Raw genomic sequence first — 27,688 nt, forward strand, 5'->3', positions numbered from 1 at the left:
TTGTGGTGTATAATTAATCAAAGAAAATCTCTGCTATACAAATAATTGTTTCACAGCACTGTGAGCTTCTGAAGGCAGAAATGGTGCCTTGTTCATCTTGTTATCCTTGCCATTGCCATGGACGCTACCTTGTCCTAGGTGCTGGAATGAAACTGGAGAGATTATGTAGTAACGTTGGTGACTCTCCTGCAATATATGAATATACAATATACAATATACAAAACTTCTCCTACAGTATGAAGTTTTAAGAAATCAGTGGCCCATTTAATCTAGACAGATCTTTACACTAAGTTTTTACTATGAAAAGAAAGCAAGCCTATGATCCTTCTATTAAAGAGGAAGTACAAGTAGACTCTTTTTTAAGTATATATTTCTGAGAGATTAATAGCTCTTTACATATAAAAATTTTAGCAGGACTTTTCTGCAAATAATAGCTGATTATAGACAAGATTTAAGTACTCAAATGCTGCTACAAATGTACTTGTCTTTCAGTTCTACTTTTGTTTGTGTCTCAGTAAGAAGGATGCCGCACGAGCAAAACTACAGAAACTGCTACAGACCAGAGGCCTGCCAGTGGACAGGGTGCTGTGTGGCCTGCCTAGCAAGCGCAGGGCCCATAGACACGCAGTTAGCAAAGACTTGTTGTGTATGTTTTATTAACTTGCAAGTTTCGATTATTTCACCATCACCTGTGAAAAGGTTATCTCTGTATTTACAAAACAGCAAGTGAGTTGAGTGTGGTGGTGGTTTAGCTGCTGTGTTGTGTCTGAGGCTTGAAACCCCATGGACTGTAGCCTGCCAGGCTCCTCTGTCCATGGGATTCTCTAGGCAAGAATACTGGAATGGGTTGCCATTTCCTTCTCCAGTGGATCTTCCCAACCCAGGGATCAAACCCGGGTCTCCTGCACTGCAGGCAGAGTCTTTACTGACTGAGCTATAAGGAAAGCCTCAGTTGAGTGTAAAAAGAGCAGACTGTGTAAAAGTGCTGTACAAGGGCTTTTTCCACATCAACTATATCAACAGAGACACATGCTGGCAGTGGCTTTATGTACTAATTTAAGATAATTTCAGATTATCCACTAACTCAACTTCTTTCAGGCAGCACATGGTTAGACTTGTTTATGTTTAGTTTTGTTTTCTAGAAAGTAAATCATTTCTTTAAAAAAATCAGGACTATGATTGGGACTTCATACCAGGCCTTTGATGTGACTTGCAAGTGATCCACAAATATATGAGTGATTGAGGGACCCTGGTAAAGAATCAGAATTAATATAGTATCACAGAAGCCAAGGGAGAAGTTCAATAAGGACAAAATGGTCAGTGATGTCATATACTACTGGGAAGTTAAGATTTGGGTTGATAAAAATCTCTTTGATCTGATGAGACCATTTTGACTTTTTGGAGAGCTATTCAGTAGAATAAAGGGTTTAGAGATATTTAGAAAGGAGTGGAAGTATGGCAGTGAGTGATTTTAGACTATTCCTTCAGGAAGGTGAGTCCTGAGTGGAAGACACATAACTATAGTGACAGTGTAGAGACATATAAGATGATCTTGGTTGATGGAGATATAAAGATGGTGAGAAAATACTCTGATACATAGGTTTTAAATGATTAAATCCTTCTGATTTAGATAGCTACTAGCTTTGATCTTCAAAAGTATTTTGTTTTACACCCCCAAAATCATCTTTAGTACTTTAATAATTTATCCTTAATCTGATTAAATAATGTTTGACAAGCAATCCCAGCTTTATGATTAGAGCAGTTAGTTTAAGTGTGAACTTCACCAGAGGCTGAGTTGGCCTAAATGACTCAAAGGGCAAGATAAGGTTTTAAAATGAAATGAAAATATGCTGTCACGTGTCAATGGAAGGCACAGACGTCTCCCTGCGTTTGATTTAGAACGTCTCTGTTATCTGTTTCTCTCATTACAGATGGCATACATAATTTAAAAAAATTATGTACTCTGATCTAGCATTTGTTAGATTTAGAGTCCCTCTGCATCCTTTCCCAGAATTAAGGGTTAAATTTCAGCATATTCTACATCTGTAGGTCAACTTTTAATTTGTGCCCAGTATGCTGAATGTTACTAGTGAACTGATTTTCAGTCATCAGTGGCAAGAACCAGAGTCTAGGTGGCCCTAGACAGTGATTATTATGACTAGGAAGACTCACAAAGATTAATATTTGTTTTTAGAAAGTAGTTGAGTGCTTACACAAGAAGAACTGACAGCTGGGAAGTTGGAAGTTTCACTGCTCAAATTGTGGTTGACTAATATACTTGGTATATATTTCAAATTATCAAAGGTCATCTCCATAACAAAACATTAGCGATATCTTTTCTTGCTGTTTATCTATCAAAGCAGTTGCTGGAACACCTTAATGGCCTGAGGAGATGTAATATATTTTAATTCAAGGCCTCTAGGACAGTCACCAGGGAGTACCCTAAGCACACTTGTGGAGGTATGGTATCCCCAGAAGTGAATGTGGTTTTCCTCTCCTGTGAGACCTGTGCTCAGCAAAGGCTTGATTAAGTCATCCACATTAAGGATTATAACGAGGGATATATTCCTATGGGGTTTAATGTATTTAAGGATGTTTACTTTTTACCCAAGAGGTAGCACCTTGAATTGAAATTTATTGACCACCAGCTCTGTTTTAGGCCTCTGTGGTGGTGGTAGCTTTCTGTTCAACTAAAAATTCATCTTGGTTTTGTAGAGTTCATAGTCTAGTTGTCAGAGTTACAACATTGTAATTATGGAATTCTAGGAGCCATTAAGCCAGATGAAGAAAGAATTTTTGATATCAGGTTCTTGAAATCCCTTTCAGGAGACAACCATTTATCTCACCTCCAAAGACAATGAATAGTCGCTAAATGGAAATGTTTGAATGCTTTGTAAAATCGTTTATTTAAATTGAAGATGAAGCAGTGAAACTCTTTAAGTGAAACTTTGTGATTTATATCCATGCCCAACATAAATTAGCAGCAGAATTTTTTGTTTAAGTGTTTATTTTGGTCTCAGGTAGCTAGAGTGCGGCTTATTATTTTTTATAATGTTGCCATTCAGTATTTTTTCAGATTTCTTAGGATATTGGTCTGTGAATTTGTAAAGTACTTGAAAACCTTTTTATGCCTTTAAACCCATTATACTGGTGTGCACTTACACACACACTACTAGTATCTGAGAAGGCTATGACTCCCATTTTACAAAAGTCAGTGAAAAAGAGGAACGAGTCACTTGAAATGTTTTCTTGGAGAAGGAGAACATCAAGTGTGTATTTGGTCTTCTGATGAGACTTGTTAAGGAAGCCAGCCCTAAAGGCTTCCTGGAGAGGCAGGACTGGGAGACCTTGTCAGCTGGTCTCTGCCCTCTGCACCCTTTAACCTCAGTGTTAGATCCCCGCTTTTATTAGGTTAGCTTTTTCTCTTAAAATCTTTTACCTTTTTTTAACATGATGAATATTTTTGGTTCAAAGTAATATCTGATGCAAATGCAGACTCTGAGATCAAAGTGCTTATATAAGGGATATTCTAATTGGAAAGTTTGTATTCTTTGAAAAGCCATTGTTTTTATACTCCGTGGTACATCATTGTCTACTTATTAAAGCTCAGTTTATTTGAATACAAGAAGTAAGGCCTTATTGTTTCAAGTTAGACTTTGGAATTATTTAGGCTTTGATGACACCTTTTTTTGTGGTCTAGAATTAGGAATCCTAAGTTGTTCTCCATTTGAAAAGGAAAAAAGAGAGGGAGGTATTTTTAAAACAAACATTTTATTATGATTTACCATTTTCTTCTATGTTCTTTTCCTTGTTTGACGTGTCTGGATACTGCTTTAACATTATTTTTCTGTTTTTTTTTTTCAGATGATTGTTGGAGAAACCCTGTCTGTTTACTTTAACCTCTTGCACTCGAATTCCTTTATCAGGAATAACTACATAGCCACTATTTACAAAGCCATTGGAACATTTTTATTTGGTGCAGCTGCTAGTCAGTCCCTGACTGATATTGCCAAGTATTCGATAGGCAGACTGCGGCCTCACTTCTTGGATGTTTGTGACCCAGACTGGTCAAAAATCAACTGCAGTGATGGTTACATTGAAAACTACATATGTCGAGGGAATGCACAAAAAGTGAAGGAGGGCAGGTGCGTGTTAACTTTTTAATGCTTGTTTTATCTTGTGCATTCTTGAAATACAAGGTTTCAGTGATTGGAAGATGAGCTATCCAGTAGCTTAAAGAGAGAGAAGCTAGTATAATCACTGGGAGGTGAATTGAAATCATGTTTGATCTATTTTCTCTACTTACTTTTTTTTCCTGTTTTATCCCAGTACTCTGTTTAAGAGCATTTTAAAGCAATTCTTTTCATCTTCAGTGTATAATAATGTAAAATGAACCCTTTAGATCACACAGTCCAGGATCAGCAAACTTTTTTTTAAGATGCCAGATAATAAATATTTTAGGCTTTGTGGGCCATGTGTTGGCTACTGTTCATCTCTGCCTTTGTAGCAGAAAAAAACAATCACAGACAGTCCTTGAACAAATGAGTGTAGCTGTGTTCCAATGAAACTTTACTACGTAGATAGTGGCTGCCCTATGGGTTATACAGTTTGCTTATTTTTGATCTAGTTCCTGGAGCTCTGCTAGATCTCTTGGTATTCTTAGAGTATGTTTTTTTTTTAAGTTAATTTCAACCATATATTGATAGATCTGGGACCTCAGATTGCTTTCTTATTGCACACTTGGGCTACTTTCTACATTGGGAGCACTATTAGACATGAATGAAAGAGAATAGTTGGAACCCAAAAGGGCTAATGCCTTTAATTTATGGATGAGCAGACAAAGGCCCAGTAACATTGAATAAAGCCACACTAACGTAAATACACTACTATGTGTAAAATTGTTAACTAGAGGGAAAATAATTTATATTTAGAGGGAAAATAATTGGGAGGGAAGCTCAAGAGGGAGGGGATATACGTATCCATATAGCTGATTTACTTTGTTGTATAGGAGAAACTAACACAACATTGCAAAGCAATTATACTCCAATAATAAAATTCTTTTAAAAAGACAGAAAAGCCACTAATTAGTAGCAGAGCCAATTCCTCATCCCAAATCTCAGAATTGTCAGGCTTACTTATTCTGTGTTTGATCTTCTTGTATTTTAGGATAGCTATTACCATTTTCCTTTATTTATTCATCCAACAAATACTTTCTCTCAGAAAAACATCCTCTGATTGCTTTTTTATATATGATTCCCAGACACATCATTGTCCTTCTTAGTTCTTTTGTAAGTCAAACAGGCCTGCTGCTGCTGTTGCTAAGTCGCTTCAGTCGTGTCCGACTCTGTGCGACCCCATAGACGGCAGCCCACCAGGCTCTTCTGTCCCTGGGTGTCTCCAGGCAAGAATACTGGAGTGGCCTGCCATTCCCTTCTCCAATGCATGCATGCATGCCAAGTCGCTTCAGTCTTGTCTGACTCTGTGCGACCCTATGGACAGCAGCCCACCAGGCTCCTCTGTCCCTGGGTTTCTCCAGGCAAGAATACTGGAGTGGGTTGCCATTTCCTTCTCCAAAACAGGCCTGCTAGTGGTCCTCAATATTTGCATTTAATGGAGATGAAAAAACACTTTGTTTAAGAGTATGCATTATGCTGTGTGCTTGAAATTCAGCAGTGAAGAAGATAGCTCTGATTTCTATCTTCATGGAGCTTAGTCTAGCAGAAAAGATTTACATTAAACAAATATTGACAGTAGAAACCATGAAATTAAAACACACTTGCTCCTTGGAAGAAAGCTATGAGCAACCTAGACAGCATATTAAAAAGCAAAGACATTACTTTGCTAACAAAGGTCCATATAGTCAAAGCTATGGTTTTTCCAGTAATCATGTGTGAATGTGAGAGTTGGACTATAAAGAAAGCTGAGCGCAGAAGAATTGATACTTTTGAACTGTGGTGTTGGAGAAGACTCTTGAGAGTCCCTTGGACTGCAAGGAGATCCAACCAGTCCATCCTAAAGGAAATCAGTCCTGAATATTCATTGGAAGGACTGATGCTGAAGCTGAAACTCCAGTACTTTGGCCACCTGATGCAAAGAGCTGACTCATTTGAAAAGACCCTGATGCTGGGAAAGATTGAAGGTGGGAGGAGAAGGGGACGACAGAGGATGAGATAGTTGGATGGCATCACCAACTCAATGGACATGAGTTTGAGCAAGCTCTGGGAGTTGGTGATGGATAGGGAAGCCTGGCATGCTGCAGTCCATGGAGTCACAAAGAGTCAGACACGACTGAGCTACTGAACTGAACTGACAATGGAAGAGAACCTCCCTGTTGTTAACAAGGCCAAAGAATAAACAGGTTGTTGAATGACAGGCTCTGAGGTGATGATACGAGGACTGATATGGGTATAATGTCTTAATAAAGTGGGGAAAGTGATTTAAGTGGAAACTGGTTGAGAAGTAGATAGTGGAAGGTGGTATTTTGATTTGAGCTTAGGTAGGAAACCTTTTTTTTTTGTAAGAGGGAAAGACTGGTCCAGCAATGGCTGTAAAGAAAGATGAAGATAATCAAGACCAACAGTGGACTCTTAAGGTATAGGATGTGGATATCTCATTCTCTGCTTTGATAGTGATGTAGAGCCAAGTACTGTCTTAGGGAAAGGCTCTTTAATGACTAGTAGATGCAGAAGGCAATGGCACCCCACTCCAGTACTCTTGCCTGGAAAATCCCTTGGACGGAGGAGTCTGGTAGACTGCAGTCCATGGGGTCGCCAAGAGTCGGACATGACTGAGCGACTTCACTTTCACTTTTCACTTTTATGAATTGGAGAAGGAAATGGCAACCCACTCCAGTGTCTTGCCTGGAGAATCCCAGGGATGGGGTCGCACAGAGTCGGACACGACTGAAGTGACTTAGTAGTAGCAGTAGCAAATGTAGTGAGCTTCAGTGAAGAGTTTGAAGACACAGGGAAATACAGAGGACTTTAACTGTCCTGGCAAGTGGGTTGCCATGCCCTCCTCCAAGGAGTCTTCCTGACTTAGGGATCAAACCTGCATCTCCTGCATTACAGGCAGATTCTTTACCACTGAGCCAACGGGGAACCCCCCCCCCCCCACACACATATCACATACAACCATAGAATTCCAGAATACACAGAGAAGGAGTTGGGTTGGAAGGGGAAAAGTGGCTTGGTTGGAGAAGAGGAAGCTTATTTTGATGGTAGTGCTTTAGTCGCTAAGTCGTGTCTGACTCTTGTGACACCATGGACGTAGCCTGCCAGACTTCTCTGTCCATGGGATTCTCCAAGCAAGATTACTGGAGTGGGTTGCCATTTCCTTCTGCAGGGGATCTTTCCAACCCAGGAATCAAACCCGGGTCTCCTGAACTGCAGGCAAATTCTTTACTGACTGAGCTATGAGGGAAGCCTTTATTTTGGTAGAGGTTACTTCTAATTTGTTCAGTTTGTAAAGAATTGCCATTTTGATATTAAGTCCTCTAATTCATGAATATGATATTATCTTTCCATTTTTTTGATGTTCTTTTGTTTCTCTTAGCAGTAGTTTTTAGATTTTGGTGTCCATGTCTTGCACACATTTTGCATAAATGTGTCAATAATTTTTAAGATTTCTTGATGCCATTATGAAAAGTTTTTAAAAAAATATTTAAATTGATTTCTAGTTGTGTTTAAAAATAAACAAAAAGTTTTTTATATGGTTTTATCTGGCCTTTTGTCCTTTAAACTTGCTAATGTAACTTCTTATGTAGGTTCCTCAAGATTTTCTGTGTTCCTGTCAGTATTGTCTGTGAATAAACAGTGTTGTTTTTCTTTTTTTCCTTTTCTTTATTGCCTTTTATTTCTTTTCTTTACTGTATTATACTGGCTAAGACTGCTAATACAATGTTGAAAGAAGTGGTGAGAGCAGATATGCTTGTCTTGTTCCTGACCTTGGGTAGAAAGCACTGTCTTTCACCATTAAATATAGTACCAATATGTTTTTGGTAGATGCGCTTTATTAGATTTTTGTCATAAATGTGTTTTGTCAGATGCTTTTTCTTTGGCTGTTGAGGTCATACTGCTTTTCTTTTTTCTCTTAAAATAGTGTATCCCTTTAATCTTGGAATATTAAAGCAACTTTTCATTCCTGGGATAAACTTCACTTGGTGATGGTATATTATACTTTTTGTATTAACTGGGCTCAATTTGCTAATGTTATGTTAGTGATTTTTACTTCTGTATTCATGAATGTTACTTGTCTATAGTTTTCTTGTGAAGTTTTTGGCTAGATTTAGTATCAACGTTTGGTATTAAATGTTAGGTAGAATTCATCAGTAAATACACTTAGACTTGAAATTTTCTTTGTAGGAATATTGTAAACTATGGCTTTATTTTTTAAAGTAGATGAGGATTATTCAAGTTATCTCTTTCTTAGGTGAACTTTCATCATTTGTCTTTTAAGACATGTGTAAATTTTATCTAAATTATCAAGTTTGTTGACATCAAGTTGTTCAGTTTCTCTTTCCTTATTGTCGTTTTATTGTTTGTAAGAAATGTAGAGCTAACCCTTCTTACATTCCTGTCATTGATAATTTTTGTCTTAATCTCTTTTTTCCTTGAGTGGTCTGGCCAGAAGTTTTATCAGTTTTATTAATCCTTTTATTAGTTTTATTGGTTTCTTTTGGTGTCATTGACTTTATTGTTTTTCTGTATTCGATTTCATCTATTTCTGCTATTCTTTTGCTTGCTTTCAGTTTTATTTCCTCTTCTTTTTTTTTGTAGTTTCATTAAGGTAAAAACCTAGACCATTAGCTATGTCACATATTATTATATATTGTAACTTCATTTTTGTTTAACTAAAATTATTTTCTAATTTCTTTTGTGTTTTCCTCTTTAATCAGTGGGTTATTTCAGTTCAGTTCAGTCACTCAGTCGTGTTCAACTTTTTGTGACCCCATGGAGTGCAGCACGCCAGGCCTCCCTGTCCATCACAAACTCCCAGGGTTTACTCAAACTCATGTCCACTGAGTCAGTGATACCGTCCAACCATCTCCACCTGCCCTCATTCTTTCCCAACATCAGGGTCTTTTCAAATGAGTCAGCTCTTTGCATATCTTTCTGTAATTGATTTTTTGATCTATGTCTATATGAATTTTCTGTGGAGATGTTTTGTCAGTTATTCTTAGGAATTTGAAATTTCTAACTATAATTGTTGATTGTTTGTGTTCTTTCATTTTTGTTAGCTTTTGTTTCATATATTTTGTGATTCTCTTGTTCAATGTATAACATTTCTGTCTTTTTCATGTGGTATGTACCCTTTTCCATATGAACTCTCTTTGTTTCTAGAAATATCCTTTGCTTTAAGTCTGTTTTGTCTGATAATAATATATAGCCAGTCTCCTGGCTATATTGTTTATTGTTTGGATAGTATGTAGTTTCCATAAATAAAACATTTAGTTCATTTGAATCCTTGAATTTAAAGTGTGTTTGCTGAGTATTTAAAGTATGTAAGTCAGAACTAGTTTATACTTTATAATCCAATGTGAAAAATCCCTGCTTTTTGATTATTACTGTTGTTAGTCAGTTGCCAAGTCGTGTCCATGTGACTCCTTGGACTGCAGCACGCCAGGCTCCTCTGTCCTCCACTGTCTCCCAGAGTTTGCTCAAATTCATGTCCATTGAGTCAGTGATGCCATCCAACCATCTTATCCTCTATCATCCCCTTCTCCTCCTGTGCTCAATCTTTCCCAGCATCAGGGTCTTTTCCAATGAGTCGGCTCTTTGCATCAGGTGGCCGAAGTTTTGGAGCTTCAGCTGCATCATCAGTCCTTCCAGTGAATATTCAGGGTTGATTTTCTTTAGGATTGACTGGTTTGATCTCCAGAAAATGTTTTTGTAAATTATTCTTTAATTTATGTTTGGCTGTGCTGAGTCTTCATTGCTTTTTTCGGGCTTTCTTTAGTTGTGGAGAGCAGGAGCTACTCTTTAGTTGTGGTACGTGGGGTTTTCGTTGCAGTAGCTTCTCTTGTTGTGGAGCACAGACCCTAAGGCGCTTCAGTAGTCACAGCATGCGGGCTCAGTTGTTGTGGCTCACAGGTCCAGAGCACAGGCTCAGTAGTTGTGGCATGGGCTTAATTGCCCAGTAGCACGTGTGATCTTCCTGAACCAGGTACTGAACTGGTGTTCACTGCATTGCAAGGCAGATTCTTAATCAGTGGACCACCAGGGAAGCCTATAAATGATTCTCAAAGGACACAAATTCTTCACACATATATTGTTTTCCAGGTTTAGGTACATAAATCTTAGCTCAAACTTTGATTATGACCTATCTTACTGAGAAATTTTTCTATCTTATGCAAACCATTTGGGCAAAATTAGAAATAATATAATTTAGTTTAAATGGTATAAAAAGAACTACATTTTTCAGCCCCTATGTGTCATACTCTCTGTCTCTTTCTAGTGTACCCAAATTGGCCAACATGAACTGTTACTCTGATTGAACTTTTGACTTAAGTACACTTGGGTTTTTCACCCATCATCACTTAACATTTCTACATCAACCCACATGCAGTTATGTAAGAGTCAGGAAAACCATCTTATAAAGCAATATAAATATCTGGATAACTCAAATTGCAAAGCTATGTATATTACACATAATTATTATCTATAGTTTTCAGTGAAGAACTTCTTTTGGTAAGTTTTGAGCTTCTGAAACAAGGATAAGGGAAAACCAGACATAGATGAAATTTTAAGAAGACTATATCTTATGAGAAAAATGTGATTTCCATCAGTGTTTCCAGAATGAATTGGTGGTTGATAGTTTCAGAGCTGTATAACATTGGAACATAACTGTGGCTTGCATTGCTGTTTTGTTGTGGAGCATAGTTTGGTTAGATACAGACTTTCCTATTCTGTTTCTCTTGAATTTTAAAGTCAGAATGCCAAGAATGGAAAAACATTTAAGTCTAGAATTGCCTATATGTTTATTAAGATTATGGTATAGTCTGCTCTTTTATTTATCACCACAGCCTGCCCCATGTAGGTTTTTAATTATAAAATTATAATGTTTGACGGAGAAAAGGGAACATAGGCACCCGAAATGAGTCATTTTTGTTGACTATAAGTGAGTCAGAATTATATCTTAGGATGAGAGTATCCTCTTGCAATTTTGGTTTTTGGTCTTGATTTTTTCCCCCATTTGTTCTCTTATTTCTTTTTCTCTTTTTCCCTCCTCCCTTTCTGCTCATGTGTATGTTCTTGTGCTCGCTGATATCATTGACGTCACAGGATTTTTACTAGGCTTCATTTGCAGTGGCCATCGGGTCCTAAACATAAAAGTGATAACATAATGGACTATAATAGAATACTTATTAGTTGTAATAGCCAGAGTCCTATTCACTGTTTAAAATCAGTACCTGTGAGTTTACTATGAAATAAAAGGGACTTAATGCTTGGAACAGTAGGACATTTAATTTCCATTGCTTATGTTAGAATAACATTACTCTCAGTTTTTGAAACAAATTCCTAATGAACCCAGGTAGTTTAAACTGGTAGCTCCCCTCACAGGTCAAAATTCTCTTTAGAGAATCAATGGGCGCCTCATATTAGTGGTTCATTAGAATCACCTGTAAAGTTTGTTTAAAAACACAGATTTCTAGGGCTTCATCTTCCAAGTTAAGATGTATTCAGAAGGTTGGGATAGGGTCTGAGAATTTGTATGTCTAGGAGGTTCCCAGCTGCTGCTGCTTCTGTTGATCTTGGGACCGGGCTTTGAGAACTACTGCTTTATATCACTTGTATATGGGAAGATGACTTTGCATGACCTCTGCTATCTCAGGTTGTGAGAGCTGATATTTACCCTATTAGGTAGAGTGAATTTAAGATGTGCACGGTGAGCAGGCCTATTTATGATAATACAGTAGAGAAACTATTGGCTTCTCTGAGAGATTCAACTTTCCTTTTTCTGGCTTTTATTTAAAGTGTATTTATTTAAGCATAAGCTCAGTGTTCCTGATCAGTTCTAAGTGTTTAATCTCTGACTGTATGAATCAAATATCCAATACAAAGTTATTTCTGTTTAAATTATGGTGGCTTTTATTGCTTAGATATTTAATTGGAATATATTTGGTCAAGTGGGAGAAATACATTTCCTTTTTTTTTTTTAATGCAGCCCACATGCAGGTAAATAAAGCTGAAGTTGGAGGGTGTGCCTTCTATAATAGTGAAAAACCATTATAACTAGACTGACTGGCTGTGGTACTAAGTACCTGGTAAAACCTGCCTTATATTTTGAGAGAATGGCTGCTTCTGTGTAGCCTAATTGTAAACATCACTGGGTCGGCCTAAAATGTATGCCTTCAAAATGATTCATTCAGGCTGATCTGTGGTGTTTATGCATGTGTGTATCAGTAAACAAGACAGTCTTGTTTTTAGTCATATCTGTATGGGAATATCAATATATAGAATGAAAGAAAGAATGATTTTAAAAGACCTTTCACTCTAAGGGCCTTAGCATTTAATATGGGATGACTTCAAGATCAGCATCTCTTTCCATCCTCTGTTCTGAACAGCAGTGCCTAATAGTCTAGGTTGTAGCTGTAACCGCTTTTTCACCCCCATACCACCCTGACTCTTTTTGCCCCCGTGTTTCTCACATATTAACCACATTGGAATCATGTGGACAGTTTGTTAAAATACAGATTGCTCGGCCTCACCCTCAGAGTTTCTGATTCATTCATTGGGTCTGGGGTGGGGCCCAGGAATTGGCATTTCTTAAAAAATGTTCCCAGATGGTGCCTTGGCTGCTGATCTGTGAACCACTGCTTCAGTGTATTACAGGAAGTTACTAAATTCAACTAATACTTATTCCTCTTAAGTCCTAGTTAGTGTAGGAGCTACTAATAAGGTGTGCCTCTTGCTTTTATGGTGCCTACTACGTAGGAGCTGAGACTTGTTTGGAGATTTTGTGGGTGATAGAAAGTGCTTCATGCCTTAAAGGAGTGAAAATAAAATGCTATATGAAATCAGAGGAGGGTTATACTTCTTCTAGGGGAGGCATTTTGGAGGATGAGTAAGGTTTGAATGTGCAGAATTGGGATGGAGTATGTCTCAGGCCCAGGGAGCAGCATGATTAAAGGCTGGCAGCTTAAGAGTGTGCAAGCCATGTTTTATTAGACTTTCGGTATAACCTGTTTCATTTTTTGGGTTTTGTTTGGTACTTTATAAAGGAGATCTTGGGCATTTAAAACTAAGGAAACTTTTCTAGAAAATGAAAATGATCCCTAATAACTGATACCTAATTAAATAACTTAATACATTTCATGCAAACTTCTGATTTAGCCTGTGTTGCATTCGCACATTCCATATAACTTTGTTTTAATTTGGCAATAAAAGCAAAAAATTCTCCCCCGCCTTAGATTTAACTTGGTGCTCGATTCTTTTTCCTGAGAGGCAGAATGAGTTGAGTCTAGGTATGAATCTGTTTTGGATAAGGTGTAAGTTTGCAAAGATAAGAGCCTTTCTTCACTTCCTGTGACATCTGCCAGTACGTTTTGATAAATATTTGTGTACCATAATTTATTTTAAAAACAATTAAAAATCCTTTGCCCACCACACACCAAACTAATACTCTTCAGTTGACATTTCACTGTATTCCCCTCCCCTCTTTTAAATGATTGTTTAAAGGATTAGTATTAACAAATACATCAGCTTTTTGTGTTTTTTGAATTATCCCTTGGATTTTCTTCTCAGTTTTTGAATTAGAATGTAGGTCTTGCAGTGGATATGTTAAGATGAAAGATATTCTTGGGTTTTAATAAATCAACCAGTGCTTTATCTTAAATGTTAAAAGGCTACTAAATCATATCAACATATCATCAACTGATTACATTGTGTTGATGCTGTATACCTTTTCCTTAGAACCCTTGAATGCCACATTGCCCCATTTGAAATGTGAAAAACAGTTTCATAAATATATTAGTGAGATGTTTCTCCGGATTAAAATATAATGATAAACCCCATGGATCAAGTGATCAAGTGTAAGTTTTCATTCAAAATAAATGTGAACGATACCCTTGGATATTTTTGTCTAATAGCAAATAAATATTTTTATTGAGAGGTAGGAAGGTAGTTGAGTTTGTGAAGAGCAAGATAAGCCTAATGTATGGTTTTTTTTTAGCTACGTATTCAAAGAATTGAAATCTGCGTTAGAGTGATGATTTTTTAAATAAAACACAGTATTTTTCTATTTTAAGTAATTTTTGTAATGAGAAGATGGAAAACACGAAAAGCATCAGCATTCTCTTGGACGTGGCTATCTTCATAAAGTGCCTACACTGTTGACTTAATCCTAAGTGTATTCCTAAAAAAAGTGAAAATGTTAGTTGCTCACTTGTGTCCCACTGTTTGCAACTCCATGGTCTATAGCCCGCCAGTCTCCTCTGTCCATGGGATTCTCTGTCCATGGAATTTTCCAGGCAAGAATACTGGAGTGGGTAACCGTTCCCCTCTCCAGGGGATCTTCCCAACCCAGAGGTCGAACTTGGATCTTCTGCATTGCAGATAGATTCTCTACCATCTGCGCCACCAGGGAAGCCCAAGTGTATTCCTACTCAAGGTCAGAATTACTTTTCTTCTCATTTCTCTCCCTTTGCCATTCATAGTTTGGTTCTCTGCTCTGACTAGCAGACTGGGTATCACCTGGGAGCTTGTTAGACAACAGAATCTTGCATCCCACCATTGGCCCTACCCGTAAATTCTCCATTTTGAGCAAGATCACCAAGTAATGCTCCATACATTAGTTTTAGGAGCAAGCCTTGCTCTGTCTTGTGACTGTTGTATCAAAATGGCACTCATCGCACCTGGACCAGCTAATTTCCTAAGAGGTTACTAGTCAGTATAAATGACCATTGGGTGCCTGGATCTTCACTTCCTTGTGATGCCATTCTCTGTTGAGTAAGTGGACAGAAATGGTTGTGTTGCTGTGGGATTTTTAATTCTTCTCCTTTGGGAGAGTGAAATTTGGAAAGACACTAGATAACATCTAATAATATTATTACTATTCATTTATATAATAAATGAGCTTAACACATTTTTCTTAGGAGAGAAAGATCACAGGATTGGCTAAATTTTTTCTTTTTCTTTTATGTAATCTATTGCAGCTGCAGTGTTTGGCTTTTCAGGTAGTTTGGAAATTTATGAAGAAGTTGGGAAATTTTCAAGATTTTGTTTTATTGAAGGATAGAAATGAGTCTTTTAAAAACTGAGAAAAGCCTTCATATAGGTAATGTAAAGTAGTATTCGGACAATACCTAAAACCTTTTCCCTTATTTGTCACCCCTTGTTGTTTTGCTTTGGGCTTTGGCCACTTACATTTGCTTTGAGAATGCTTTTAAAAAACTTAAATTTATTTTTTTTTAATTTACAACAGAATATACCTGTCACTTCATCACTGTGAGTATCACTTGCTCCACTAATCTGATTGCCTTTGATCAGAATTTAAAAAAGGTTTCTGGACATTTTACATGCATTGTTAAAATGTTTGCCAGATGTGTTGGGAAACATGCATTAGGTACTGCATGTTTAAGCTTGTAACACTTTGACATTGAAACTCCAGATTCTCCTGCACATTGATGAGAACATCAGAATCCTAATCACTGTAAGGGAAAACACAGCAGAGGGCATGCTGTTAAAATCATAATTTATCTCATGTGGCTTGCTACAGTTTATTGGCATAGACTAAGCTGTGTGTGTGCACACACATGTGCGCTCAGTCATGTCCAACTCTTTGGAATTCCATGACTGTAGCACTCCAGGCTCCTCTTCCATGGACTTTTCCAGGCAAGAATACTGGAGCAGGTTTCCACATCCTTCTCCAGGGGATCTTTCTAATCCAGGGATCTAACCTGAGTCTTTGGCATCTCCTGCATTGCCAGGCAGATTCTTTACTTCTGTGCCACCAGGGAAGCCCAAATGCTAAGCATAGTTTTTAATTACATGATAAAATTATCATGCAAAGATAACTTACTTTCCTTAGTTTTATTTTTATGCATTTTACAACTGTCAAAGCACAAGATAGTTAAAGTGTACTTCTTATGGAGCCACTAAAGTGATACCTTATTCTTGGTGCATGATGGGTTGGGGGGTGATGGGCAGAAGAGGTGGATTTGTATGTAATGTTTAAAATGTGAAAGAAAGTGAAAGTGAAGTCGCTCAGTCATATCTGACTCTCTGCGACCCCATGGACTGTAGCCTACCAGGCTCCTCCGCCCATGAGATTTTCCAAGCAAGAATACTGGAGGGGGTTGCCATTTCCTTCTCCAGGAGATCTTCCTGACCCAGGGCTTGAACCCAGGTCTCCCACATTGTAGGCAGACTCTTTATTGTCTGAGTCACCAGGGAAGTCCTTAAAATACGAAGTGTGTGAATTTAATATTTTCTGGGATAACTAAAATCAAAATGATTATTCAAGAAATTAAGTTCTACTTTAGCTTAAAAAAAATAAATTAAGAACTCACTCTGTGCTTGATATTGCTGTTGGGTGTTAGAGATACAAGATGAATTAAGATGTGATCTCAGCCAGGGAGGATGGGAGTTTGCCAATATTTTTTTTTTGTTTAGCTGTACGTTCTGAAGTTTTATCATGAATATATCCTATGTAATAAAAAATACCAAAATTTCTATTTAAAAAGTCTTATTCCACCTCTACCCATCTGCTATATTAGAGGAAGAAAGTATAGTTATAGGTGATTTTACTCTAAGAAGGTTGGTGCTAAGACAGATTTATTCATTGAGTGTTGTTGGTCGCTCCTTTGTAGTGAAAGAAAGGGCAATAACTATAGACTAGCTGTTTAAGAAAGGTTTCTTGGAGGAAATAAGTGTCTCTTATATAATAATTACTAAAGAAAAGTGGGAAGCCTGTTCCAGGCAGAGGGATGAGTAGGCAGAGAGAGCATGAAACATGGTGTGCATTGGGAATTTTAAGTACTTTGGTAGCAGATGAGAGACTGGTGGGGCTTATGAAGGGTCTGTTATTCTGTATTCAGTAATTTGTGCTCATGAAGGATTTGAAACAGGAGAGTAATTCTGTTTTTATACTTGTAAAAAATATTTAGCATTCCTCCACTTAATTTTAATCTAAATATACACTAAAATGGGCATTATAGGAACTGATATAATTTTCTTTTCTCTTAACAGCAGAAGGACTTAAAAATACTAAAGGAAATGTGACTTTTCTGCTTTTGTGCATCATGTAGAAAGGTTTCTGTAAGTGGAACTCTGCTAGTCCTGTAGCATGAGCTCTACTGATATCATCAGGTCTAATCTAAAAGGACCAAGAGTGACCTCTCTGGCCAGCTTCCTTTAGGGCTCTAACAATTTTATACCTCTGTGGGCCTTTGCCACTTCTCTTACCGCTGAAAGTGTCTGCTTCAGCTCGTATCTCAAGTTTTGCATTGGTGCAGACCTAGTTTTATTGATGTTCCGAGCCTTGTCCTTCTTGGCCCTGGTGACCAAGAGTTAGTGGTGACTTCATGGTCTGTGTTAGGGTTGAAAGTGGAGCATACTAGGTAGGTACTAATAGACTTTCTTGGCCTTGGTGTTGTCTTTTTGGGAGAGGGCTTAAACTTGAAATCTTGCCTCTAGGTATCAATCCTGCCTCTTAAAAAAGATAAACAACTTTGAAAGTGATTTAGAACTGTCTCTTCCTTCTGTTTTACTCTGAGATCTTTTCGCTTTAAGCAGGTGGTATCCTTGTTAAATGTGTTTTTAAAAAGGGGGTTGGCAGTTCAGTTCAATTGCTCAGTCGTGTCCGACTCTTTGCAACCCCTTGGACTGCAGCACGCCAGACCTCCCTGTCCATCACCAACTCCCGGAGTTTACTCAAACTCATGTCCATCCAGTTGGTGATGCCATCCAACCATCTCATCCTCTGTCGTCCCCTTTTCCTCCTGCCCTCAATCTTTCCCAGCATCAGGGTCTTTTCAAATGAGTCAGTTCTTCACATCAGGTGGCCAGAGTATTGGAGTTTCAGCTTCAACATCAGTCCTTCCAATGAACATTCAGGACTGATCTCCTTTAGGATGGACTGGCTGGATCTCCCTGCAGTCCAAGGGACTCTCAAGAGTCTTCTCCAACACCATAGTTCAAAAGCATCAATTCTTTGGTGCTTAGCTTTCTTTTAGTCCTAACTCTCACATCCATACACGACTACTGGAAAAACCATAGCCTTGACTAGACGGATTTTGTTGGCAAAGTAATGTCTCTGCTTTTTAATATGCTGTCTAGGTTGGTCATAACTTTCCTTCCAAGGAGTAAGCGTCTTTTAATTTCATGGCTGCAGTCACAATCTGCAGTGATTTTGGGGCCCCCCAAAATAAAATCAGTCACTGTTTCCACTGTTCCCCGTCTGTTTGCCATGAATTGATAGGACTGGATGCATGATCTTTGTTTTCTGAATGTTGAGCTTTAAGCAAACTTTTCCACTCTCCTCTTTCACTTTCATCGAGGCTCTTTAGTTCTTCTTCATTTTCTGCCATAAGGGTGGTATCATCTGCATATCTGAGGTTATTGATATTTCTCCGGGCAATCTTGATTCCAGCTTATGCTTCATCCAGCCCTGCATTTCTCATAATTTACTCTGCATATAAGTTAAATAAGCAGGGTGACAATATACAGCCTTGACATACTCCTTTTCCTATTTGGAATCAGTCTGTTGTTCCCTGTCCAGTTCTAACTGTTGCTTCCTGACCTGCATACAGATTTCTCAGGAGGCAGGTCAGGTGGTCTGGTATTCCCAACTCTTTCAGAAAATTCTACAGTTTATTCTGACCCATCCAGTCAGAGGCTTTGGCATAGTCAATAAAGCAGAAATAGATGTTTTTCTGGAACTCTCGCTTTTTCTATGACCTAACAGATGTTGGCAATTTGATCTCTGGTTCCTCTGCCTGTTATAAAACCAGCTTGAGCATCTGGAAGTTCATGGTTCACGTATTGCTGCAGCCTGGCTTGGAGAATTTTGAGCATTACTTTACTAGCTTGTGAGATGAGTGCAATTGTGTAGTAGATTGAGCATTCTTTGGCATTGCCTTTCTTAGGGATTGGAATGAAAACTGACCTTTTCCAGTCTTGTGGCCACTGCTGAGTTTTCCAAATTTGCTGGCATATTGAATGCAGCACTTTCACAGCATCATCTTTTATGATTTGAAATAGCTCCATTGGAATTCCATCACCTCCACTAGCTTTGTTCATAGTGATGCTTCCTAAGGCCCACTTGACTTCACATTCCAGGATGTCTGGCTCTAGGTGAGTGATCACACCATTGTGATTATCTGGGTTGTGAAGATCTTTTTTGTACAGTTCTTCTGTGTATTCTTACCACCTCTTCATACTATCTTCTGCTTCTGTTAGGTCCATGCCATTTCTGTCCTTTTTTGAGCCCATCTTTGCATGAAATGTTCCCTTGGTATCTCTGATTTTCTTGAAGAGATCTCTAGTCTTTCCCATTCTATTGTTTTCCTCTATTTCTTTGCACTGATCACTGAGGAAGGCTTTCTTATCTCTCCTCGCTATTCTTTGGAACTCTGCATTCAAATGGGTGGATCTTTCCTTTTCTCCTTTGCTTTTTGCTTCTCTTCTTTTCACAGCTATTTGTAAGGCCTCCTCAGACAGCCATTTTGCTTTTTTGCATTTCTTTTTCTTGGGGATGGTCTTGCTCCCTGTCTCCTGTACAGTGTCACAAACCTCCATCCATAGTTCATCAGGCACTCTGTCTATCAGATCTAGTCCCTTAGATCTGTTTCTCACTTTCACTGTATAATCATTAGGATTTTTGATTTAGGTCATACCTGAATGGTCTAGTTGTTTTCCCTACTTTCTTCAATTTAAGTCTGGATTTGGCAATAAGGAGTTCATGATTTGAGCCACAGTCAGCTCCCGGTCTTGTTTTTGCTGACTGTATAGAGCTTCTCCATCTTTGGCTGCAAAGAATATAATCAGCCTGATTTTGGTGTTGACCATCTGGTGATGTCCATGTGTAGAGTCTTCTCTTATGTTGTTGGAAGAGGGTGTTTGCTATGACCAGTGTATCCTCTTGGCAGAACTCTATTATTCTTTGCCCTGCTTCATTTTGTACTCCAAGGCCAAATTTGCCTGTTACTCAAGGAGTTTCTTGACTTCGTACTTTTGCATTCCAGTCCCCTATATTGAAAGGACATCTTTCTGGGGTGTTAATTCTAGAACACCTTAAAGGTCTTCATAGAACCGTTCAACTTAAGCTTCTTCAGCATTACTGGTCAGGGCATAGACTTGGATTACCGTGATATTGAATGGTTTGCCTTGGAAATGAATAGAGATCATTCTGTTGTTTTTGAGATTGCACCCAAGTGCTGCATTTCGGACTCTTGTTGACTATGATGGCTACTCCATTTCTTCTAAGGGATTCTTGCCCACAGTAGTAGATATAATAGTCATCTGAGTTAAATTCACCCATTCCAGTCCGTTTTAGTTCGCTGATTCCTAAAATGTCGATGTTCACTCTTGCCATCTCCTGTTTAATCACTTCCAATTTGCCTTGATTCTTGGACCTAACATTCCAGGTTCCTATGCAATATTGCTCATTACAGCATCGGACCTTGCTTCCATCACCAGTCACATCCACAACTGGGTGTTCTTTTTGCTTTGGCTCCGTCTCTTCATTCTTTCTGGAGTAATTTTTCCATTGATCTCCGGTAGCATATTGGGCACCTACTGACTTGGGGAGTTCATCTTTCAGTGTCATATCTTTTTGCCTTACTGTTCTTGGGGTTCTCAAGGCAAGAATACTGAAGTGGCTTGCCATTCCCTTCTCCAGTGGACCACAGTTTGTCAGAACTCTCCACCATGACCCGTCCATCTTGGCGGCCCTACACAGCATGGCTCATAGTTTCATTGTTACACAAGGCTGTGGTCCATGTGATTAGATTGGTTAGTTTTCTGTGATTATGGTTTTCAGTCTGTCTGCCCTCTGATGGAGAAGGATAAGAGGCTTATGAAATCTTCCTGATGGGATAGACTGACTGAGTGGGATGCTGGGTCTTGTTCTGATGGAAGGGGCCATGCTCAGTAAATCTTTAATCCAATTTTCTGTTGATGTGTGAAGCTGTGTTCCCTCCCTGCGATTTACCTGGGGCCAAACTGTGGTAGAGGTAATGAAGATAATGGTGACCTCCCTCAAAAGATGGGGTTGGCAGGCAAGGCACTGTTAGTTGCTGCATTGGTATACTCTCGTGTGTCCTTTGCTTAATCTCCACTTGCCTGTTGTTTCCTTTTTAACTGTCTTATATAAGATGCCTTTGGTAATTTGGAGTTTTCTGCACATAGTCATGAGTTTTCTCCCATGTCAAAGAAAGCTTGTGAGCTCTCTTCCCCTAGTTAGTATACCTGTGCATGTTTTACCCTTTGTCACACCTACTCTCTCTTCATGTGTTGCTTGAGTCACACAGTTTCCCTGTTGAGAGTTTGGAACAATTTCTTGCTGTCAGCTGACTTTCAAGACACACACAGTTCTGCATTCCTGTATCTTGGAGGTTCTCAGCCACGTCTCCTGTCCAGATTCCTGCTTTTTGCAGTATTCTTCCCTGAACACACGACACATGAGCGTTTGTTTTTAGTCATCAAATGGTTCATTAAATCAAGAGTTAAAAATACCCTACACATGTACCAATTGTTTCCTACTTTTTTCCTCCCTCTTTTTCATTTTCTATGGTCCTGCTAGTTTCTTTCCTTTAAGGTTCATGATATAATATTTGATTATTATTTCACTATATGATTAACTGATCTTAGTGGCTGGGCAGTGGTGTTTGATGCTTTAATATTGAGTAAAATTGAATAGTCACATGTGACTTATTTCAGATAGCCGCGTATCACTTTTATGCATAAAGTGGCTTGGCTAAAACTGACCCCATATAATGTAGCAACAGCTTTATATAGAAATATAATAAAATCATTGTAAAAATAATTCAAAGAATGTATGACAGGGTTTTCACTGCTCATGAAATAAGTTCTCAATCTCTGGGTGCTTCAAGGATATGAGAATAATTAACATTAGTTTTTGTTGTATTTTATTTAAAATAAGTTTGGTTGGGATCATCTATGTTCCTCCACCATTTATTACTTTTATCCTTGTCTTTGTACACTTTAGAGGAGAGATACTCTGTAGTCCTTGTATTTCTGGACAGTCTGATCTCTTTTAAAAAATCTTCTCTAAACACTCAGTATTAAAGTAACATATATGGCTCTGCTACTTGTAATAACTTGGATTAATATACTGACTTTCAATAGTTTTAAATCATCTGCATATATTTTTATTAGAAACACAGCTTGTGGTATTTAAAAATACATGTATTGCAAAAGAATGAAACTAGAACACTTTCTAACACCATACACAAAAATAAACTCAAAATGGATTAAAGATCTAAATGTAAGACCAGAAACTATAAAACTCCTAGAGGAGAACATAGGCAAAACACTCTCCGACATAAATCACAGCAGGATCCTCTATGACCCACCTCCCAGAATATTGGAAATAAAAGCAAAACTAAACAAATGGGACCTAATGAAACTTAAAAGCTTTTGCACTACAAAGGAAACTATAAGTAAGGTGAAAAGACAGCCCTCAGATTGGGAGAAAATAATAGCAAATGAAGAAACAGACAAAGGATTAATCTCAAAAATATACAAGCAACTCCTGCAGCTCAATTCCAGAAAAATAAATGACCCAATCAAAAAAATGGGCCAGAGAACTAAACAGACATTTCTCCAAAGAAGACATACAGATGGCTAACAAACACATGAAAAGGTGCTCAACATCACTCATTATTAGAGAAATGCAAATCAAAACCACAATGAGGTACCATTACACACCAGTCAGGATGGCTGCTATCCAAAAGTCTACAAGCAATAAATGCTGGAGAGGGTGTGGAGAAAAGGGAACCCTCTTACACTGTTTGTGGGAATGCAAACTAGTACAGCCACTATGGAAAACAGTGTGGAGATTCCTTAAAAAACTGGAAATAGAACTGCCATATGACCCAGCAATACCACTTCTGGGCATACACACTGAGGAAACCAGATCTGAAAGAGACATGTGCACCCCAATGTTCATCGCAGCACTGTTTATAATAGCCAGGACATGGAAGCAACCTAGATGCCCATCAGCAGATGAATGGATAAGGAAGCTGTGGTACATATACACCATGGAATATTACTCAGCCATCAAAAAGAACTCATTTGAATCAGTCCTAATGAGATGGATGAAACTGGAGCCCCTTATACAGAGTGAAGTAAGCCAGAAAGATAAAGAACATTACAGCATACTAACACATATATATGGAATTTAGAAAGATGGTAACGATAACCCTATATACAAAACAGAAAAAGAGACACAGAAATACAGAACAGACTTTTGAACTCTGTGGGAGAAGGTGAGGGTGGGATGTTTCAAAAGAACAGCATGTATACTATCTATGGTGAAACAGATCACCAGCCCAGGTGGGATGCATGAGACAAGTGCTCCGGCCTGGTGCACTGGGAAGACCCAGAGGAATCGGGTGGAGAGGGAGGTGGGAGGGGGGATCGGGATGGGGAATAAGTGTAAATCTATGGCTGATTCATATCAATGTATGACAAAACCCACTGAAATGTTGTGAAGTAATTAGCCTCCAACTAATAAAAAAATTAAAAAAAAAATAAAATAAAAATACATGTAAATAAATGTCCAGACATTTCATTGAGAGATGTAAAAACAGGCTTCTAGGACTTAAGTCAGTGCTGGGTTCTGGGCGTGAGCTTGTAGGAAGGAAGCTGCTTTTGTTCTCCAAGTAGCAGCTCACTCGGCAGAGCAGCTCTCAGGGAGACTGTTAATCAGGAAGAGGAGTTTGGGGAGAGGTGTGTGTGTGTGTGTAGTGGGGAAGGGGTTTGTAGGAAATTTATAGCAGACACATCAAAGATCCTTTGATTACCATTGAAAAAATATTTTTCATATATATGTTATCCCTATAACAACAGGTTGTGTACTGTAAAGTGTAAAAGGTTTTGTTTTTCAGTCTCCATTTGGTAACTTTCCCCAGAGCCACTGTTAACAGTTTGTGTACCCTTTCTGTCGTTTTTTTGTGTTTTTATATTAAATGTGAAATAGAGTTTTATGTGGTTTGCATAAATGACCCTTTAAAATACTCTTGTTGGTTTACACAGCATTACTTTTAGCTGACTTGTAGTACTGTGTTCAGAAAATTCGTGATAGAATTGTTCTCTTGGGTCTTTGAGTGGCCAGCAGTGTTGCAGCAGACATCTTTGTGCTCACGCTCTGTTTCTCTAGGATGCCTCGATGCCTTGGTGTGGAATTACTGGGTCAAAAAATATGCTGGTTTTATATATAGATAGGTACATTTAGATACATGTTGCCAGACCACTCTCCAACAAGTGTGAGCTTTTTCAATTCAGTATAAAAGTACTCATCTTTCTTTCATAACCTACTTGAATGCCACAGTATCTTAGAAGTGAATTTTTTAAGGTAATAACTTGATGTCTCATTGCTTAAGCATTTTTTAACAGTTACTGGTTGGGAAAAAAAAAACCCTTTAGAAATAAAATACTGGGGAAATTGGTCATTAAGGGTCATTCCTCCTATGTGTAGTTGGTTGGGACATAGTTTAACTGTTTTACAGGATCAGTCCATGTTTAAAGGTTATCACTGAAGGGAAATTTAACATGTCCTTCAAGTTAATTTGCTGTTGTGTAAACTCTATAATCAGGAAATACCATTTGGAGAAAATGCCTCATTTTGCAATTTGACATCCTTTTATTTGAGCTTTAGAGCATACAAAGGACATGTTAGTATTCACTTAAGATGACTATTTACACATAAACAATATGTCACTTGACTTCACACATGCTGCCTTGTATGAGCAGGGAGTCCTGTTTCTTCTGACTGGTGCTCCCTGCCTGGAGATGGCAGGATTAATGCTGCTGCTGGCTTGCCTGCCGTTCACGGGAGTGGAATCACGGCATGGCGGGAAAGAGATGGGAAGATTCAGGTCTAACCCGCAGGGTGATGTGATTTTTGAGTTAGCTGCTGAGCTTCTGGTAGGTTCAGTTTGCTCTGTGTGTGAAATCGTTTGATAGTTCCTATTCTGGGTGTTTTCCTAAAGAGTGGAAATACTGTGTATCAATAAGTACCTGAACATAGAAGGTACTCAGTGGCTTGTAACCATTAACAGTCTTTTGAGAATCTTTCGTCTTTAGAATGCTTTAGGAATTGATATCAGGATGATTTTTAGAGAAAAAAGGAAGTTCTCCTAATTTGCAACGGAGTCACTTTGGCATACTCAGTACTGGTAGAATAGTAATAATTGGCAACTTCTGTGAGTGCTGGACACTTTATAATTAAAAACAAACTGTTGCCAAACTGTTGTCTCTCCTAGTAGAGCAGTTTATTTTAGATAACATTTTATTAGTTCTAAGTCTTGTTTTAAAAAACAAAGATTTAAAAAAAGATTGCTTCTATTTCTAGCAACATGGAGGATTAGAAATGCTTACTGATACAACTCAACTAAACACGTGCATGTGTTCAGTCATGTCCGACTCTTTGTGGCCCCCTGTAGTCCACCAGGCTCCTCTGTCCATAGGATTTTCCAGGCAAGAATGCTGGAGTGGGTTGCCATTTCCTCTTCTAGGGGATATTCCCAACCCAGGGATCAAACCCACATCTCTTGCGTCTCCTGCTTTGCAGGTGGATTCTTTAACACTAGTGCCACGGGAAGCCCTCAACTAAACATGCTAGGTGATACATCACAATATACATATTGTTTTATATATTAAAAGTATATAAATCTTAAAACAGTTCAGTTCAGTTCAGTCGCTCAGTCGTGTCTGACTCTTTGCGACCCCATGAACCGCAGCACTCCAGGCCTCCCTGTCCATCACCAACTCTCGGAGTCCACCCAAACCCATGTCCATCGAGTTGGTGATGCCATCCAATCATCTCATCCTCTGTTGTCCCCTTCTCCTCCTGCTCTCAATCTTTCCCAACATCAGGGTCTTTTCCAGTGAGTCAGCTCTTCGCATCAGGTGGCCAGAGTATTGGAATTTCAGCTTCAATATCAGTCCTTCCAATGAACACTCAGGATTGATCTCCTTTAGGATGGACTGGTTGGATCTCCTTGCAGTCCAAGGGACTCTCAAGAGTCTTCTCCAACATCACAGTTCAAAAGCATCAATTCTTTAGTGCTCAGCTTTTATAGTTCAACTCTCACATCCATACAAACACATATAAATCTTTTAAATAAATAGCTGAGCTGGTGGAAGAGTAAAGGAATTTTTATAAGGTTGGAGTCAGTTAATGCCATAGATTTGAAGTGTGCTCTGAAAGAACTCGCCAATTCCTGGTCACCTAAAGCCTGAATTGTGATAGTCTCCGAACATGGCACAGGAGATAAAGGCTGGGCAGTGAAGAGAGACAGATGGAAGGCCTGTGGATAATATAGGGGCTCCCAAAGGGAAACATCCTCCCAGAAGAAACTCATCAAGAAGAATCCTTAACCATAAGAATCCTTAACTCACACTCATACTTTTATGGAGTCAGAATTCGTACTATCTATGTGGCTTAAAAAAAAAACAAAACTGAAGTGGATTGATAGTGAATCTTGCAAAAGAGAACACATATATCTGGAAGAATGCGCTTTCAACCAGATACTCTTCAGAGTCCCCAGACTGAGTCCCAAGAATATGAGCTTTTATCTAATATGAGAGTCAGCAGAAAAACAAACTATATAAACTCTCAAAGATTCAGATACTAGAATTACCCTATGGGAAATAAATCAACATATCTGCTGTGTAGGAGCAAATAAGAGGTTGAGAATATGATGCAGGATGATGAGAATCAAAATTCACCAAACAGATTTGCAGATGATCCAGAAAGATCTATAAATGATACATACATAGTAATTTAAATTAAAAAACAGATTAAGCAGACTAGATACAGTGAAGGGAGGGAAGATAGACCTGAAGTGACCAAGATTAAAAATAGAAAAGAAAGTTTAAGAGATTTGGAAGGACAGAATGGAAATGTCTAACATGTTGAATCAGAATCTCAGAAAGGAAAATAGGATGGGGGATACATAATTCAAAGGTGTAATAACTGAGACTGATCTAGAATTAGTGAAGTGTACAAATCCTCAGACATAGGAAGCCAACGAATACTAAATCAGGTAAATCAAAGGAAAGTCATACTTAGAAACATGATAGCAAAACTGCAGAATATTGAAGACTTTGGGGAGTAGAGGAAGCAATTACAGAGAAAAGACATACAACCCAGAAAGGCAGCTCATATTTTAACAGCAAAAGTAGAAGCCAGAAGATAGTATGATATACTCAAAGTGATAAGGAAAAAAGTCATCAACCTGGACATTCTGTAGTCAGGTATCATCATTCAAGCATTAATGCAAACTCAGGAAATTTTCAAACTGAAAGCATAACCAAAGTTGCAACTGTTTTGTGTTTTCCACTGTTTTGTGAGTTAGGAAAAAGAGAGGAAGAAAGTCAGGTGGTAGAGGAAGAGCAGTGAGATGATTAGGAGGTTATTTGTGAGTTAGTCTTCCCATGAGCCCCAGAATATTTAGTAAATTCCATTAAAAAATTAAGAAGCACTTTGTGTGAGTTGA

At 38.3% G+C, this 27,688-nt stretch overlaps 1 protein-coding gene across 3 annotated transcripts in view; it reads left to right on the forward strand.

The window, feature by feature from the left end:
• The window catches only part of PLPP1 (phospholipid phosphatase 1), a 107,860-nt gene that overhangs the window by 65,653 nt on the left and 14,519 nt on the right, over positions 1–27,688 (forward strand). For all 3 annotated transcript variants that reach the window (XM_043887290.1, XM_043887292.1, XM_043887289.1), the window contains one exon: positions 3,865–4,145. In XM_043887290.1, coding sequence (XP_043743225.1) covers positions 3,865–4,145 — 281 coding nt within the window. The remainder of the gene's footprint in view (positions 1–3,864; positions 4,146–27,688) is intronic.

The sequence above is a fragment of the Cervus elaphus genome, chromosome 25 (assembly GCF_910594005.1).
Source record: "Cervus elaphus chromosome 25, mCerEla1.1, whole genome shotgun sequence".
Taxonomy (NCBI): Eukaryota; Metazoa; Chordata; class Mammalia; order Artiodactyla; family Cervidae; genus Cervus; species Cervus elaphus.